Source organism: Castor canadensis, chromosome 5, assembly GCF_047511655.1.
Source record: "Castor canadensis chromosome 5, mCasCan1.hap1v2, whole genome shotgun sequence".
In the NCBI taxonomy this organism is placed as follows: Eukaryota; Metazoa; Chordata; class Mammalia; order Rodentia; family Castoridae; genus Castor; species Castor canadensis.
Window position 1 is genome coordinate 182,053,204 of NC_133390.1, and position 16,764 is coordinate 182,069,967.

The 16,764-nt window shown below is 54.6% G+C and overlaps 1 protein-coding gene across 9 annotated transcripts; it reads right to left on the reverse strand.

Moving 5' to 3' along the window:
- Positions 1–1,145: 1,145 nt before the first annotated feature.
- Positions 1,146–16,611, reverse strand: Uckl1 (uridine-cytidine kinase 1 like 1). 9 transcript variants are annotated; one of them, XM_074075176.1, is made up of 16 exons: positions 13,429–15,205; positions 12,829–12,979; positions 7,129–7,319; positions 6,920–7,026; positions 6,596–6,766; positions 6,444–6,515; positions 5,448–5,637; positions 5,302–5,363; positions 3,447–3,466; positions 2,695–2,793; positions 2,514–2,607; positions 2,375–2,437; positions 2,182–2,304; positions 1,970–2,077; positions 1,740–1,896; positions 1,146–1,648 (listed from the first exon to the last, which is right to left on the reverse strand). In XM_074075176.1, the coding sequence occupies exons 2-16, from the start codon at positions 12,894–12,896 to the stop codon at positions 1,569–1,571; spliced, it is 1,605 nt and encodes a 534-aa protein (XP_073931277.1). In that variant the 5' UTR covers positions 12,897–12,979; positions 13,429–15,205; the 3' UTR covers positions 1,146–1,568. The 9 variants fall into 9 exon arrangements, with proteins under 9 accessions (XP_073931277.1, XP_073931281.1, XP_073931275.1 ...); XM_074075180.1 differs by having other exon boundaries at positions 12,829–12,972; positions 13,429–13,443; XM_074075174.1 differs by lacking the exons at positions 12,829–12,979; positions 13,429–15,205 and adding an exon at positions 16,431–16,611 and having other exon boundaries at positions 7,129–7,316.
- Positions 16,612–16,764: the final 153 nt, after the last annotated feature.

Consider the following 16,764-nt stretch of genomic DNA (forward strand, 5'->3'; position numbering starts at 1 on the left):
GTGTGTGTGTGTGTGTGTGTGTGTGTGTGTTTGAATTATTCTCTCTCTGGGAGTCAATCACCTAGCTAGACTGGGGGACCCTCCCAGTACCTAGCCCCTGCCCCACTTCTAATAACTGTTTCCCCCAGTCCTCATAGGGAAGCCCTCTGGCTGGAAGAAATGGCATCTCCAGACTCAGAGCCTAGGTTCTCAGCATAATGTGAAGATCAATGAGCCAGTAGAGGTGGGGTCCTGGAGATGTGGAAGAGGGTCCACTCACCAGGGTACGGAAAAGGCCCTGCTTCAGTCCTCTGTCCCCAGTGCCTGCTGCCACTCGGACATTTCAACCGCCTTCATCTGCCCGCCACTGTGGGCTTGGCCTCCACCTAGTAACTTCCTGTCCCCGCCCCATGACAAGCTTTTCCATGACAAGGCCTTCATAAGGTGGGGGACCAAGCAGACCAGAGAGAGGCAGGAAAGAGGCGTGGGCCACCTGGTCAGTTTGGGGGTTGCCTATTTGCCACAGCTCAGAGACCACAGTACACATGTGCACTAGGGAGTCCATGTGTCTATGTCACCTTACCCAGGCAGGACCAGCATGAGGGACCAGAGAAGCCTGCCCCCATTTCTAGAGTCCAGATGCAGCAAAAGCAGGGCTGGATATGGGAATCTGGCCCTGAAACACAAGGGCTGATCCACTGAGGACCTGGCTATCTCCTTGCAGCTGGGTCTCCTTCTACTGCTCAGTCCTTCCCACAACCACCCACACAACTGGTTTCCGCTGGGTCCCTTCATGGTATAACCGTGGTGGGAGGGAAGTGGTCACAGAGGCTGCTTGTTGTGACAAAGCCCTAGGTGACCCTGTCCCTCCCTATGTGCGGGTCAGGTGGCTACCAAACTGATAGCTCTAGGGACTCAATCTAGCAAAGCCAGGAGCTGCGTGCTACTGTCTTGCTCTCATTTCCATCTAGCAATAAGCCCCAACTATAAGGAAGCCAAATGCAAACCTGGGAACGCCTAGTCCTGCTGAGTAGAAGTCAGGGTCCCTCTGCCCTCATTCTCTGTGATGGCCTTACAGCTTGGGAACTGGGGGTAGTCCAACTCCTGAAGCCCTTGGGTAGACTGCCCAGGACACGACTTCTGAAGCCCAGCTTACCAGTCACATCTTCATTTTCATTTTATTTATTTTATAAAATGTGTAAATCAAGTTTTATTGGTAACATTTTTTGATTTTGGTGGGGCTGGAGTTTGAACTCACTCAGGACTTTGTGCTTGCAAAGCAGGCGCTTTATGGCTTGAGCCACACCTCCAGTCCATTTTGGTGGATGGAAATACTGAGGCAGAGCCCTCAGATTCAGGCAGAGGAAATGGGGGTGGGGTGGGGGTAGGTGCCTCAGGAACTATTTGCTGGACTGGCCTCTAGCCTCCATTCTCCCTATCTCAGCCTCTCAAGTAACTAGGGTTACAGGCATGAGCCACCAGTGCCCAGCCAGTGTTTAAATTAAAATAAGTTACCATCTATCTGCTCTGCAACCCCAGGCAAGGAGGCAGGAGATTAGTTGGGCACTGGCGTGGCCTCAGCCTGGGCACTAACCAGTGGAAGCCACTTCTTCTTCATCACTGCCATCAGGGACTGCATCCGTCCCAAAATAGCGATCACCAAAGTTCCCTGGAGAAAGAAGCAGTCCAGTTATTGAGGTTTCCTGGGGCTACTAGCCCTGCCCCATGGACCACTGACCGACCGGGCATGGAGTCCTCACCGATGCCTGGGATGATGCGGAAAAGGTCATTGACGCGCTTGTCCACAGCGGTGGTGATGATTCTCACCCGCGGGAACGCATAGGCCACGGAATGCACGCCCATCTCCGCCATGAGCAGGGACAGCAAGAAGATCTTGGCCTCCGGCACATCATGGTCCTGCCCAGCATTGGGACCAGGTAAATCCTAACTCCACAGTAGCCTGTCTGCAGCTCACCCAGGGCCCACTTACCAGGAGCACTCGCACGGCCATCATGGCAGCAGCGCCTGTGGACACTGTGCAGTCCATCAGAATCACGTGGTCGTCACTGATATCCTTAGGCAGCCTCAGGTAGTGGAGCTGCGGGTAGGCACGAGGTCAGCACGCCCACCTCCCGAGGGCCCCCTCAGCCTTTCCCCCACGCTGGTCATCCCCGTGATGCCCACGCCTCCCACATCGGGCACCTCAGGCTCCCCGGTGAGCTGGTTGGTCTGGATGAGGATGGTGCCGATGCGCACATCCTTGCACACAGCACGCAGTGCGGGCTCCATTGTCTCCCCGGCTCGCAGGATGGACACACCAGTGATCTGGGGGAGGGGAGCAAACTGGACAACTTGCACCCACCAGCCGCTGTCCCACTCCCCTGGCCACACGCACCTGCTTCCCCGCGTAGCACTTGCCCGCGTAGTTCTGCCCTTGCGGGGTCTGGACGACACAGTCCTGCGCACAGGTAGTTAAGCCTCCATAAGCTCCCAGCGAGGCCCCTACCCCCGGCCCCCACCCCCTGCACGGGCACCTGGAAGGGCAGGAAGGACAGTGCGTGCTCTATGAGCAGCCTCATCAGCCTCTTAGAGTAGAAGATGAATTCGTCCCGGCTGGTCTCCTTGTCCCTGAAGGGCAGGGTAGGTTAGCAGAGAGGGCGCCCCAAGCGGTGTGTATGTGGGGGGGGGCTCCCCGCCTCACAGGTGGCCCCTCACCTGATGATGGTGTGCATGCCCCGTACCTGCGGCGTGCTCTTGAGGACACTCAGCGTCCGGGGAAGGGGGTGGCACTGGTGAGCTGAGGCCAGTGCGGCCCTGGAGACATAACCGGTTGGGGACACTCACAAATTGGGCGTCTTACTGCAGAACCCCTCTCTCCCCCACAGAACGGCTGCACATCACTGTGGGGGACAGCTGGGGGCAGGCAGCAGGATGTGCAGGGTGGCTGCTGGCTGGCTGACCTGCGGGGAAGAGGCCCAAAGAGCTGCCTCCCCACCCTAACTGCCAGGCAAAGGTGAGGAAACACTGAGCAGGCAGCTGCTGGGCTTGGCCTTCTGAAGGAAGCTGGTGCCCCCTCCTAGGCTCAGAGGAAATGGAAAGGATAGACGGGGAGAAGCAGAGGGGCTCACAGTGGGGATAGGTCTTAGCCTCCGAATGGGTAACTAGTCCCCAACCTCTCCTGGGAGGAACAACTGGACTGTGGGATCAAACCCTGCACAGGCCCATCCCCCAGGTTGTGCAAGGCCCCTCTCTGGAGAGCCAGCAAAGCCGGCTCAAAGCCACTGCTCTGCCCCACCCGGGGCCCCAGTCTGGGAAGGACAGGGGAGAGGCATCTGAGAGGCAGGAGGGAGGAGAGGCAATGGGTGGGGAAGGGAGGAGGGGCAGTGGGGAGGGTGCTAGATGGCAGGAGCAGTGCGGGGGAAGTGGGTGGCACACAGCGCAGCACAACCAGAGAGCGCTCTGCTCACATATCCCAACGCAGCTTCCTCTGCTCGCCAGGTGAAGAGTGCGTTCAGGGAGGGAACAAGGCAGGAAACGGGTTTACAAAGAGGAAAAGAACAAAGAGAAGACCACTTAGTTGGGGGAGCACCAGAGTCCCTGCAGAAGGTACCCTGCAGCGGCAGTAGCCTTGACACCCACAGCCTTGGCACTTGTGGGGTGGAGCACCCACCCACATTGAGGCTGCAGCCCTGACCTCCTGCCCACCAGAAACTTCCTGGTGCTGAAGGAGGCAGCGTGGGGCCACCAGCCACCACTTCTTTGGCTGACCGGAGAATGGAAAGTGGAGTTGGTTGTGCCTGGAAACTTTTTTCTCAGAACAGAAACCTCAAGAGGGCCCTGACTCAAGGCCTGTGGCGCCCTGGTCTTGGTGAGGCCAAGCGAAGACTCATGCAGGGACACAAAGCAGGGTGGTGGAAGATGGCCCTGGAGGCATTTCCAACGCTCAGGAACTCCTCAGGGTACCCAGTGTGACTGTGAGGGCTCCCAAGGTGGCCCAGTCTGGGAGATTGGTGGGTCTCTGGTGCTGACCAGGTGTCCCGCCTGCACCTACATGCTCTGATGGGCAGAACATGTGATGAAACCCAGACCATCAAAAGCCTCCTGCCAGAGGTGCCAGCACTGCTTCTCCTGCCTGAGTTGTACTGCAGGTGAAGGACAAAGCTGAGGTCAGGGGGGTAGGAAGGGGAGGGCAGGACCAAGCCCTCACCATCACCCCAGGGAGGAGGTACCACAGCCTGAGACAGATAGGCCCTGTGGCTGCTGGGGATACATCTGTGGTTCCTGCCCTGGAGCCCTGTAGTGCTGGCCCAGGAGACAACTATGCTCTTAGGGTCTGGACCCCATTGACACTCCCACGTGGGGAAGAGCCCCCAACAAAGTCTGGCCAGCATGGGTGCCCCTGACCTTGGGCAAATCACTTAACCTCTCTGTGCTTCAGTGTTCTCATCTGCCAGCAAGGGGAAACAGAAACAGGACCACTCCACCCCTCTGTATCTGGGGACAGAAGGGCAGGCTGTGTGCACGCCTGGCTGGGTGACAGTCAACCTGGAGCTCCATGTAGATATTGGAAATGCCTCCGTCTGTGTAGACAGCTGCAGAAGTCTTACCTGACGCTGAGTTCACGCTGTGGCAGCAACACAGGGAAACACAAGGGAACGGGTGACGCATCAGTGACCAGGGCAAGCAGCCAGGCCACCCCCCACCCAGGAATGGACACACTGCAGCCTCATAGGGAAATGGCTCAGGTGGGTGTCAGCTATAGGAGGAGGTGAGCTTCTAATGACTTCTAACCTGGGGATCACCTGGACCAGGACTTGTGGTTCTAGACAGGGGCAGACAGAGCCAGGACCTCTGGGCTGAATTCTGCAGGCCCCAGGCTACCATCAGCCAATTAGAGGGTGCAGCCAGACTCTAAGGCCTAGCAGCAACAGAACACCTGCTGTGGAACTTAGTGGAACAGCATCACTCCCAGAGTGACCCACCGAGAAAGGAGTCACTGGCTGATATGATGCTAAAACTCCATGATCCTAGGCCAGTGGTACAGTTGTCACCCTTGTCACCCTAAAAGTGTTGAGTGGATAGGAGCCCAAACTCCTGTTTAAGGCCAAGCTCCAGCTGGTTAATGGTGGTAGCGGGTCTTCTGCTGGAGCCTGAGCACCTGAGTACCCCACCCATCTCAAAGGGTTGGGAGCTGACAGAGCAGGCTCAGGATATTCAAGGGCTGGCAGCTGCAGGGAACAGTGAACACGTGGGGCAGGGTGAGCAGGGTGCTGTTGGGGTAGACAGTAGAGTGGCAGGGACTACACTGCCTCGCCATCTCACCTCCTCCAGCTGGCTGTGTACATGCTGCACGATCAAGTCGATGGCCACTGTGTTCCCGCTCCCTGGAGGGGGACAAGGAGGAGGAAAACTCAAGAGGCCGAGTCATCTGCCCACCCCATCCCAAGGTGGTGGCCTAGCAGGCTCACCTCTGGGCACCACAATGTCTGCCAGACGCATGGTGGGCTGGATATACTGGTCAAAGGCAGGCTTCACAAACTTGTTATACTGCTTGATGACGCCCTCAATGTCCCGGCCTCGCTCACCGATGTCCCGGCGCAGCCGCCGAACCAGGCGGATGTCAGAGTCTGTGTCCACAAAGATCTTCATGTCCAAGAGCTAGATGGGAACAGCAAGCCAGAGATCAGGACTATGACCTGGCCCCAGCAGAACCAACATAATGACACAGGGTCAGCTCCTGCTTTGTGAGACCTGCAGGAGGGAGGGCCCAGGACCAACTGTCCTGTCCAGAAGCATGAGCCAGTGTGTGTGTGTATGAATCTGGGATGAATGTGTGAGTGCAGGATACTATGGGCCAGAAGCACAGGACAGAAGGAACTGAGGAGTCAGACAGGAGCAAGGCTGGGCAGTACAACATACACGTGACTTTGTCTCATGCAGTTCCCATGAACACTGGGGGAAGAGGGCTTGTTGAGCTCTGGGTGTGACTCCCACTCAGCATGTGGCAGGTGGTCACCGGAGACACTGTGTGGAGGCTGGGGCTGCTGTGTGCAGAAAGTGAAGTCCTCTGGACTTGGGCCATGGTCATACTCAGCTTTGCCATGGAGGCCCATGTGACCTGCAGCAAAGTCCCTCAAACTCACTGGCCTTAGAACCTTATCTGTCCCTTGTCGAGGACCAATAATGACAAGAGCACAGCAGACACAAAACAGGCCTCAGCAGGTAGGAGAGGGAACCACTGTCCCTAGCAGCTACATCCCACCATGCTGATGGGTTACCAGATCACACTGTGCCTCCCTGCAGTACACCTGGTAGGACACACCTGGAGGCTGCTGGGACAGGAGGTGGCTTGCTCTGACAGCACAGAGCATGGAGGTGTTGGGATGGGGCAATGGGGCCTTGTGGAGAAAATGTGTTTAAGACACAGGGAGGCCTATGGGTAGGTGTTCCCAGCAGGCCCTCACCTCCAGCAGTGTTTTGTCAGCAAAAGCCATGATGCCCTCAAAGATAATGACGTTTGCACCATACAGAGTTTTCTGCAAAGGAACACAGGGAGTTTCAATGCCCAACTCGTGCCTCTGCTGCCCACTCTGCAGCCCAAGGCCCTGGGGCTTACCCAGTCCTTTTTCCGGCTGTGGGTGGTGAAGTCATAGATGGGCACTTGGACACTCCTGCCCTGTTTCAGCTTCTTGAGAGTGGAAATGATAAGGTCAAAGTCAAAGGCATCAGGATGGTCAAAGTTGAAGTTGTTGTGGGCAGCCTGCTCCTGCTGCTGCTGTGTCAGAACCTGGAGGGGGCATGGAGCTGCAGACATGGCCATGCCCCTCCCACAGCCCCCAGCTGGCCATGCTGGGGCCCAGCGACTGTGGGGCTGCATTTGGGGGGACTTGGGGTCAGAGGAAGGAGGTAAGACACTTTGGGGAAACTGAGCAGGGCTCACCTTGTAGAAAGAGTCCATGGACAGCAAGACTACCCAGGGTACGTCCAGTGCCTCGATGATCATTCTGGCCACAGTGGTCTTCCCGGAGGCACTGCCACCTCCCAGGCCTGTGAGGGGTGGGGGTTGGTATAGTGAAGACCTCATGGTCAGGAGCAGCTGGTCTGGCTACATGGATGGCTGTCAGAGGTGCCTGCCCACAGTGCTCTCACCAATGGCGAAGGCTTCTTTGGACTGTGTGCCATGCTCATTGTACCAGGGTGGCCGCCCGGCCGTGTAGATAGTACGCTTGCTTGTGCGCAGCAGTGGGGGCTCAGACTTGCATTGGCTGGTAGTACGCTTCCGGGGTGAGCGCCCAGTACCCACAGGTGGGAGAAGTCTGTCCAAGGGCCCTGCATTGCTGCTGCAAAGAGGGAAGCACTCAGTGTGGGTCCATGTCTGCTGAGCTTCCTAGTACCTGGTCGTGTCTGAAGGGGGACAGGCACAGGTCTGACCAAAGTGGATGGGCTCAACTAGGGGGTGCACAAGACATCTGCCTGTAGCCAGTCCACAGGGCTCATGGGGTGGGAGGTACAGGGCCTTGAACCATCTATCCACACAGCAAAGACAGAGGGACAGCAAACAGTGATGAGAAGAAACAGGAGATGCATCATCTCAGGTTCAACCTCTGCCTCTGAGTGAACTGGGCTGGGCAGGGCCTCATTCCCAGGGGACGCCCAGGGGGAGCACTCAAGGACAAGCAAGATTGCACTGAGGACTGTGGTCCCCTCCCTAACCCAGGACACTCTCTGGGCAGCCCAGTCACTGCCATCCTGTTGGACAGGTGCTCCAACATGATGGGCAGTAAAAGGGACACATTACAGCTCACGGCAGTTCACAACTTTTGACAGAGGAACTCTGTGCAGGGCAGTGCCCTGGTCTGGCCTCTGGCTGCCAGAGTGCAGGTCAGACAAAGGAGAGGAGACCCCAGGCTGGGAAGTCAATAGGGAACCCACTTGATCTCACCATGACCCCTTCTGGGTCCCTAAGATGGATACCTCCAGCAACCTACAAATGCTACACATCTGGGCTGACTGAGAAGCTGACCCTGTGAGTGCCCAGAGGGAAATAAAATTTGAGGAAGGCACAGGCCTGTACCTGTATCCATCTATACCCCATCACTCATGCTGGGCTGCCATTCAGATCCTGCTGCCCCCATGGTTAATTTATATCCCTAAAGGGGTGCCTGAGAGTGAGACTGGGCTGGTAACATGGCTCCAGCATCATCTTTCAGGCTGCCAAAGAGGCTGTCAATGGGTTGGCCTGGCATGTCATGGTGCACTCATGTGGTGAATGACTCAGAACCATGGCCAGTGATTGTGCAAGATGAAATGCCCAGCAGGCTGGAGGGATGTCTATAGCAATGGCAGGTGGACAGGCAGGATCAGCTGCTTGGGGAATGTCTCCTGCAGCAGTATTGCTTATCTGCAAGGTCTGGAGTCCCACAGACATGGAACACTGCATAGTATACCAAAGAACAATGAGGTAGATCTGCAGGTGCAGATGGGGCAAGGTCTCTCCAGAGCATGGTTAGATGAGAAAAACAAACTGTATGTACTGGCACAAAAACAGACATGAAGACCAGTGGAACAGAATAGAGGATCCAGATATGAAGCCACACAACTATGAGCAACTTATCTTTGACAAAGGAGCTAAAAATATACGATGGAGAAATAGCAGCCTCTTCAACAAAAACTGCTGGGAAAACTGGTTAGCAGTCTGCAAAAAACTGAAACTAGATCCATGTATATCACCCTATACCAAGATTAACTCAAAATGGATCAAGGATCTTAATATCAGACCCCAAACTCTTAAGTTGATACAAGAAAGAGTAGGAAATACTCTGGAGTTAGTAGGTATAGGTAAGAACTTTCTCAATGAAACCCCAGCAGCACAGCAACTAAGAGATAGCATAGATAAATGGGACCTCATAAAACTAAAAAGCTTCTGTTCATCAAAAGAAATGGTCTCTAAACTGAAGAGAACACCCACAGAGTGGGAGAAAATATTTGCCAATTATACATCAGACAAAGGACTGATAACCAGAATATACAGGGAACTTAAAAAACTAAATTCTCCCAAAACTAATGAACCAATAAAGAAATGGGCATGTGAACTAAACAGAACTTTCTCAAAAGAAGAAATTCAAATGGCCAGAAAACACATGAAAAAATGCTCACCATCTCTAGCAATAAAGGAAATGCAAATTAAAACTACACTAAGATTCCACCTCACCCCTGTTAGAATAGCCATCATCAGCAACACCACCAACAACAGGTGTTGGCGAGGATGCGGGGGAAAAAGGAACCCTTTTACACTGTTGGTGGGAATGTAGACTAGTACAACCACTCTGGAAAAAAATTTGGAGGCTACTTAAAAAGATGAACATCGATCTACCATTTGATCCAGCAATACCACTCTTGGGGATATACCCAAAAGACTGTTACTCCAGAGGCACCTGCACATCCATGTTTATTGCGGCACTATTCACAATAGCCAAGTTATGGAAACAGCCAAGATGCCCCACCACTGACGAATGGATTAAGAAAATGTGGTATCTATACACAATGGAATTTTATGCAGCCATGAAGAAGAACGAAATGTTATCATTCGCTGGTAAATGGATGGAATTGGAGAACATCATTCTGAGTGAGGTTAGCCTGGCTCAAAAGACCAAAAATCGTATGTTCTCCCTCATATGTGGACATTAGATCAAGGGCAAACACAACAAGGGGATTGGACTATGAGCACATGATAAAAGCGAGAGCACACAAGGGAGGGGTGAGGATAGGTAAGACACCTAAAAAACTAGCTAGCATTTGTTGCCCTTAATGCAGAGAAACTAAAGCAGATACCTTAAAGCAACTGAGGCCAATAGGAAAAGGGGACCAGGAACTAGAGAAAAGGTGAGATCAAAAAGAATTAACCTAGAAGGTAACACCCACGCACAGGAAATCAATGTGAGTCAATGCCCTGTATAGCTATCCTTATCTCAACCAGCAAAACCCCTTGTTCCTTCCTACTATTGCTTATACTCTCTCTACAACAAAATTAAAGGTAAGGGCAAAATAGTTTCTGCTGGGTATTGAGGGGTGGAGCGGGAGGGGGTGGAGTGGGTGGTAAGGGAGGGGGTGGGGGCAGGGGGGAGAAATGAACCAAGCCTTGTATGCACATATGAATAATAAAAGAAAAATGAAAAAAAAAATGAAATGTAATTCCAGTTATATAAAAACCAGTAGTTGACAAATGATTACTCAGGGCCTGGTGTGATCCCCAGCACTGCCAAAATGAAAGAAAGAAGAAGAGGAAAAACAAAGCAAAGCAAAGCAAAACAGAAGGCGGTGCTCACCTGAGTGTGCATGCATGTCACTGGTGAGTGGCACAGAGGCGCTAGAAGCAGATATGCCAGTCACGATCACTCTCAGTACAAAGTTTGGGGCTAGGGACTTTTGCCACATTTCAATGTTTTATAAGCACAAACCATTTTCCTAGCAAGTCCCAAACTGGAGGACTGGTGGAGTGGCTCAAATGGTAGAGCACCTGCCTAGCAAGTGTGTGTGTGAGGCCCTGAGTTCAAACCCTAGTACCACCCCCAAAAACCTGGGGCTGGTTGAGTGGCTCAAATGGTAGAGCACCTGCCTAGCAAGTATGAAGTTCTGAGTTCAAACTCCAATTCTGCCAAAGATAAGCAAACTAACTAACAAGAAAAAACCCAAACTGGAAGCTGGGCAGGGTGGTATACATCTGTAATCCCAGCACTCAAGAGGCTGAGGCAGGAGGACTGCAAGTGAGCCTGAGGCAAGCCTGGGTTACATAGCAAGATGTCCCAAAAAGAAAGAAAGAAAGAACGAAAAGACAGGCACTGGAGGCTCACACCTGTAATCCTAACTACAGGAGGCAGAGATCAGGAAGACTGATGAGTTCAAAGCCAGCCCAGGCAAATAGTTCTTGAGATCCTATCTAGAAAATGTGCAACACAAAAAAGGGCTGGTAGAGCACCTACCTAGCAAACATGAGGCAATACTTCCAAAAAACAAAACAAAACAAAACACTAACAACAACAACAAAACTGGGCCTGTCTGGGAAGCTGCTTTCCTGATGTCATTGTGGCCTCCTAGCCCCCAGTGTGGTGCTTCCCAGGACTGGTGCATGCCTCTTCTTGCTCTGGGATGGCCTAAGCATCTCCAGCTTGAGAACACTGATGTTTTAGCTGTGTGGTCTTCCCAGAGCTCGAGGGTGACCAAAGCCAGGAGGAATATGTCTGTGTGCACATGTGTGGTGGGCAGTAAAAGGAACACGTGACAGCTCGTGGCAGTTCACAAAGGCACAGAACACGACAACTCAAGTGTGAGCAGTAAGAAAACTACTCATTTGTATCTTACAAGGAAAACATGCTGTACTTGTCCTTGGGGAAAAGAAAGACAGGCCGCCTGTTTCTATACCATCCATCATCAGGAGAGCTTGGGGAGTGAGCACAGGGGATAATTAAGTAGTCTGCTTCGCTCAGCCTCACCCTCTGTGACTCTGGAGATAGCCCTGGAGCTGAACACAAACAGCATAGCCAAGTACCAAGATGGTTAAGCTGGGGTCCTAGGGACAGAACTGCTCACCATGCATGGAGATGGGAACAGTTGCCCACAGCATTGCCATTGGACAAAACAGGCTGGGATGTGACGGGCCTCCTGAAAGGGTGCCCTCTGTACTCCCACTTACGCCTGCCTGGGTGGCTCTTAGCCAGAAAAGGAGACAGACTTGTAAATGCAAACAGTGATGTCCCCAGATCCCCCGAAGAGGGTAGCTGGAAGCTCACCTTTGCACACTAATCCACCAACAGTAAACAAATGGGTCTGTGAGGTTCACCCATGGGGCTGCCCCTCCCAGTGGGTGATGGCTGGGGACCCACAGCTGTTGAATGTGAGCACACCCCATCAGGTTCCAGGCTGGAAGCTGCCTTGGTCCACAGTACCAGCATGATCATAGCAGACAGGGTAGCTCCAGGAGGTGCTGGAGGCCACAGGGGACAGAGATCAAAAAATTGCATCATCTGCCTTTCCTCTGCATCCCCCACTGTCATGGAGAGCTGCCCTCTGCCTTTAGCCTGAGAGAGGAAACTCCAAAAAGAAAATCTGATTTGTAAAGAAACAGATCCTCCTGAAGGGAACTCTCAGAGCTGCCCAGTGGCTATGCCCTGGATTCCAGTGGAGAGCATGCCCACACACAAAGCTGGCATCAACTAAGACAGACACTAGACAGAGGCTGGGGCTACCTCCCTGGGAGCTTTCAGGTCCCCCAAAAGTGACTCCTCCTCACCCTGGTGAAGAAGCCACGCTACCATCACCACAGATCTTTTCTGGGGCTTGGGCACTGAGTCCAGTGCAGACCCTTCTGCTTTGAAGAAAGCCCAGGTACAAGCAGACCAGGGAGGACTTTGCCAGAAATCTGCCCCATTTCATTTGCTACGGGCCCAAACAACAGCTAAGTCTGCACCAAGCTCAGCTCTACTGCCTTCCCCAAAATTTTGTCTCCTGAAAACAGAGACAAACTCTTTTTCTCACAAGAGATACCCCTTGAAAGGGGAAAGTTGCATGAAAGACCTCATTTCCCATCCATACTTGGACAACAGTGCTTCTGGCCACAGTGACAAGAATTAATGTCAACAAAAAGGATTATAAACCACAACAGATACAACACACACTCATAACTCAGACCCAAGTGAAACCACGCCTACGGGCCAAGCTCTGCTCAGCTCTCAAGAGCACCTGCCAGCCTGTTTGTTTCCTGATATCCATAGACACACATCATACTCAGGTCTGGAGTAATCAACACACTGAAGGTGAGCTCTCCTTACCAGCTGTGACTCTGCTGCAACTCACCTGCTTTCTGTTCCAAGGGCCCAGCACCCTGAGATCCTGATGCCAGGGTAAGCTGGGGGGCTGCTCATGGCCGAGGATGTGGGTGGGCAGAAGTCCCAGAGGTGGGTATTCCTGGACAGCAGGGTAACCCCAAGTGTCTGTGCCCTAGATGCTGACAGTTAGGGGAGGTATCACTACCTCTTAGACTCACAGCCGCCCCCAAGGACAGTTCAGGAGCTCTGGCCACCTGACCAGACCATCCATGGGAAGAATCACTCCTAGGACCTTGGCTGGCAGAGGCAGCCTGCTGGGTACAGGGGGTAGGCACAGCAGAAGGGAGGCCCCAGGAGTCCAACTGCACTAAGGGAACACACTTACTGCCGGCCTCAGAGGCCAAGGCCACAGGCATAAGAGGATCACCCAGCTGGGGCTTGTGCACCAGATATTAATAGCACTGACTTTGTGGCCTGCACAATCCTCAAACAGCCGTCAGTGTGAATTGCCCTTCTGTGTGCAGGCTGGCATGCTCACCAGTCTGGGGCTTGCTGAGGACCAATGTGCTCCAGTACCCCTCCTTGAATTCCCTGGAAGAAAACCAGCTGTACCCCCACCACTACTTACAACAGGACAGGAGAAATCTGAGGCCCCTCCTGGCCAGGTGCCCTGAATGTCAGTGCTGAGCTGGGCACCCCATCCCTGGCCCCAAGGTGCCTCTTACATGCATAAACAAATCTGAAACTCTACCCTCCCCAGCATCCAAGAATAACTGTCCCACCCCACTCACAGAGGCTCCAGCAGGTGCTTGGGGCCACCTAGTGCTCAGCAGTCAGCAGAGGACATGGGCACCTCTCTGCCCATAGCAACCACAGGAAGGGCAGATTTGGCCCCAATTTCAGCAGGGAGGAAACAGCTGAAATCCTTTTACTATCTTGCTAAGCAGGCGTTCTACCACTTGAGCCACTCCACCAGCCCTCCTTTTACTATCTTAAGAGATCTGCCCAGAGGGTTCTACTGGCCCCAGGCCTCCTCCTGGGGTAAAGTGGACTAGGTATGCCAACCCCCTCCTCAACGGGGCTTTGTGGCCAGCTGGCTTCCAGCACTAAGACAGGGGCTAGTAGGGGCTCAGAGAAATGGGAGGATTCCATGTGCGCTTCATGCACCTGAAAGGACCCACTAATGGGAGCTGCCTTGGAGACAGCTCTCCTAGTCACAGGTAACTAGGTGTATCTGCTTCCCCTCCAGAGGCACCTGGAGCAGGACCAACCTATCATGTGTGTCCTCAAGAGCTTCTTCCTGACTCCATTCCCAGGTGACTGGCTGGCTGTACCCCAGGTAGGGGGAGGATAGGCAGAGTGTGGCCTACACTCAGGGAAGGCTGACACTGTCTTGGGCAGGGGTGTAGAGTTGAAACTCCTGGGAATCAGCTCACTAGCTTGGCTGTCTGAGCAGAACACGGGACTCAGGCTGGTCAACCTGGCGTGCGCCTTGGATGCCCCAGCTGGTTAGGACCCGTGGGTAGAAAGCAAGCACTCTGGGAAGCTGGCACTGGCCCAGAAAAAGGTCTGAGTCCAGACATGCAGCAGCTAACAGAACAGCCAGGCCTCGCCCACGGACCTGCCAGTCTCCTCCCCGTCTCACAGACCCCGCCCACAGAACAGGCAGTCTCCGCCCCCAGACTCGTCAGCTTCGGCCTGCCCGAAAGAACCGCTAGCCTCTGCGCTCTGGCGTCCTCTCGTCTCGGGTGTTTAGGGCTGTCTGAGGCAGGTGGTGCTGGAGGCTTTGTCACCTCAGGACACTCCGTACCCTCTCCTTCACTCTCTGCTGGCCAGTCCACTCGGTCACAGCACGATTGTTGTGGCTCAGACCTCTCCACCACCCACCACTGAGCCACGGCTGGCCTGTATCCTTCTCAAAGTGCACTACAGGTTTCCTGCGGGCTGAAACAGGTGCCTCAGCGCACCCGTGATGACACCAAAGAAGTACTCACAGAAGTGTTCAGACTCCCAAAGCTGCCTGACAAAGAACATCCCCCATCCATGCCAGAGAAACCAGAATCAAACTTTTACAGTAGGGACTGTAGAGGGAAAGTTCACTACCTGGTCAACTGCCGAGTGGACAAACACTTCAGGGATCTCTTTCTGTGGCTCAGGGCTGTTTTTGGACTACTCCTCTGGGGCTGCCGTTACACAGACCCTTTGCCCTGCACAGTGCAGCAACTCCTTGGAGGGGTGTTTAGGAAAGTTTAGGATGAAGTAGAAGCCAGAGACAGAAGTGAACTATCCTTCAGGGTCCCAGATGGGCTTAGGGACTAAGAAATTGGGGCAGCTTTCTCAGGGTGGACGCAGGATTGAGGGGCTAGAAGCTTGCAGGACCCATCCTGCCACCCTGGAAACTTTTCCCCACATACCCCTCCGTCCCAGTGCTCTGGGTAGACATGTTCAGCCTATCTCCACTTCTCACAGCCGCAGTCCTGTCCCTGGACCAGACATGCTACAAGGACAGAGTTTGAAGGCACAGAGACTGTAGGAGAGCAGCTTGAGGAAAAGCAGGATGAGCCTCAGGCTGGACATGAAGTGCATAATGTCTGCCTGGGACCTCATGCTGCAGGCACTAGATCCCTTAACTGGCACAGGGTGGACAGTGTCTGCCTCGAAGTAGTGAGGGCACCAGAACAGGCCAGTTTGTTTGCTAGCAAAGTGTTTCCTCAAGAGCCCTCAAAGTTACCGGGCTTTAGCCTCTCTGCTCCTGATTAAGTCAAGACCCTCTGGACTAGCACACATCACAGATGCTTCTGTGAGACCTGAACCTTGCAGGCTCCTAGTCGCTGTCCACCGGCAGTATGTGGGCCTGGAAGGCAGGTGACTGGTCAGGATCCCCCTCACCGGTCAGCACTTGCCTTCGCAAAGGCGCCCAGCAGCACCGCACTCCTGCTCACCCTGTCCGAAAAGGACAGTCAGACCCGGAAGAGGTGCCGCGTATAGCTGCAAGCGTGGCTACTACCGCCAGGGGTGACCAAGCCAGGTGGGGACGAACTTCCCCGCCCAGTGCCCTTCTTGCTTCTGAGTGCCTCCAGATTCCTAAGGGCCCCAAAACTTGAGGGGGCAGTCGGAAGGCACCACTCCATCTCACTCCCAGAATGAGATCACCGCTAGGTGGGCAGGGGCAGGCCCGACCCCGAACTCAAACTAATTCGGAAGGTCGACCGAGTCCTAGGTGCTCAGGGGCGAGGGCCCAACCACTCGGGACGGAAACCAAAAGACCACCCCGGAGTGCGAAACAGGCCTCCATCCCCCGCACCCTCAGAAGCCGAGGGTTCGGTCTCTGGCCTCTCCGACCCATTAGGCCGCCTGCCCAGTACTGTCCTGCTCCACCTCGGGAGGAGGTGCAGACATACTGCACCCGGCGGACAGCCCTGGAAGAGGCCCGAGGCCGGGCTGGGGTCCACGCTGCCGCCGCACGCAGCAAAGGCAGCGCCCACCCAGCCGACCGAGGTCCCGGCGGGCCGGCCTCGCCTCGGGGACGCGTCGGCTCCAGAAGGGGCTGCAGCCGCGCGGAGACCCCCTGCACTTCCGCCGCCAACCGGAGGCGCGTGCGGCCCCCGCCATGCTCGGGCCCGCGCCTACCGGTCCTCGGATGCTGTTTCACTCTGCTCCGCCGGCCCCCCAGGCACATCCTGAGCCGCGGTAGGCGGCGGGGGCGAGGGGGCGGCGTCCGCAGAGGCGGGCGACGCAGCCATGGCGCCCCAAGACCAGGCGGCGGCCGGGCCGGCGTGCCCTGAGCCAGAGGCGCCCGCGGACTACGAGCCCCATAAGGCTGTGCGGCGCCGGGCGCGCGCGCCCCGCGTCTTAGCACAAACTCAGCGGCACAAAAGCCCTGGAAAAAAAAAATCAGTATTTATTTGATACAGTCATTTTTAATACATACAGTTGATGGCCCGCCCCCACGCCACTCGGAGCC

Excerpts from the sequence above, each read along its gene's own strand:
- Uckl1 (XM_074075172.1), bottom strand. The coding sequence starts at position 16,543 with ATGGCTGCGTCGCCCGCCTCTGCGGACGCCGCCCCCTCGCCCCCGCCG. Across the intron at positions 2,794-3,446 it reads AGGAAGCTGCGTTGGGATAT|GGCCGCACTGGCCTCAGCTC; the intron begins GTGAGCAGAGCG and ends TTATGTCTCCAG. Across the intron at positions 2,305-2,374 it reads AGTGCTACGCGGGGAAGCAG|ATCACTGGTGTGTCCATCCT; the intron begins GTGCGTGTGGCC and ends CCCCTCCCCCAG.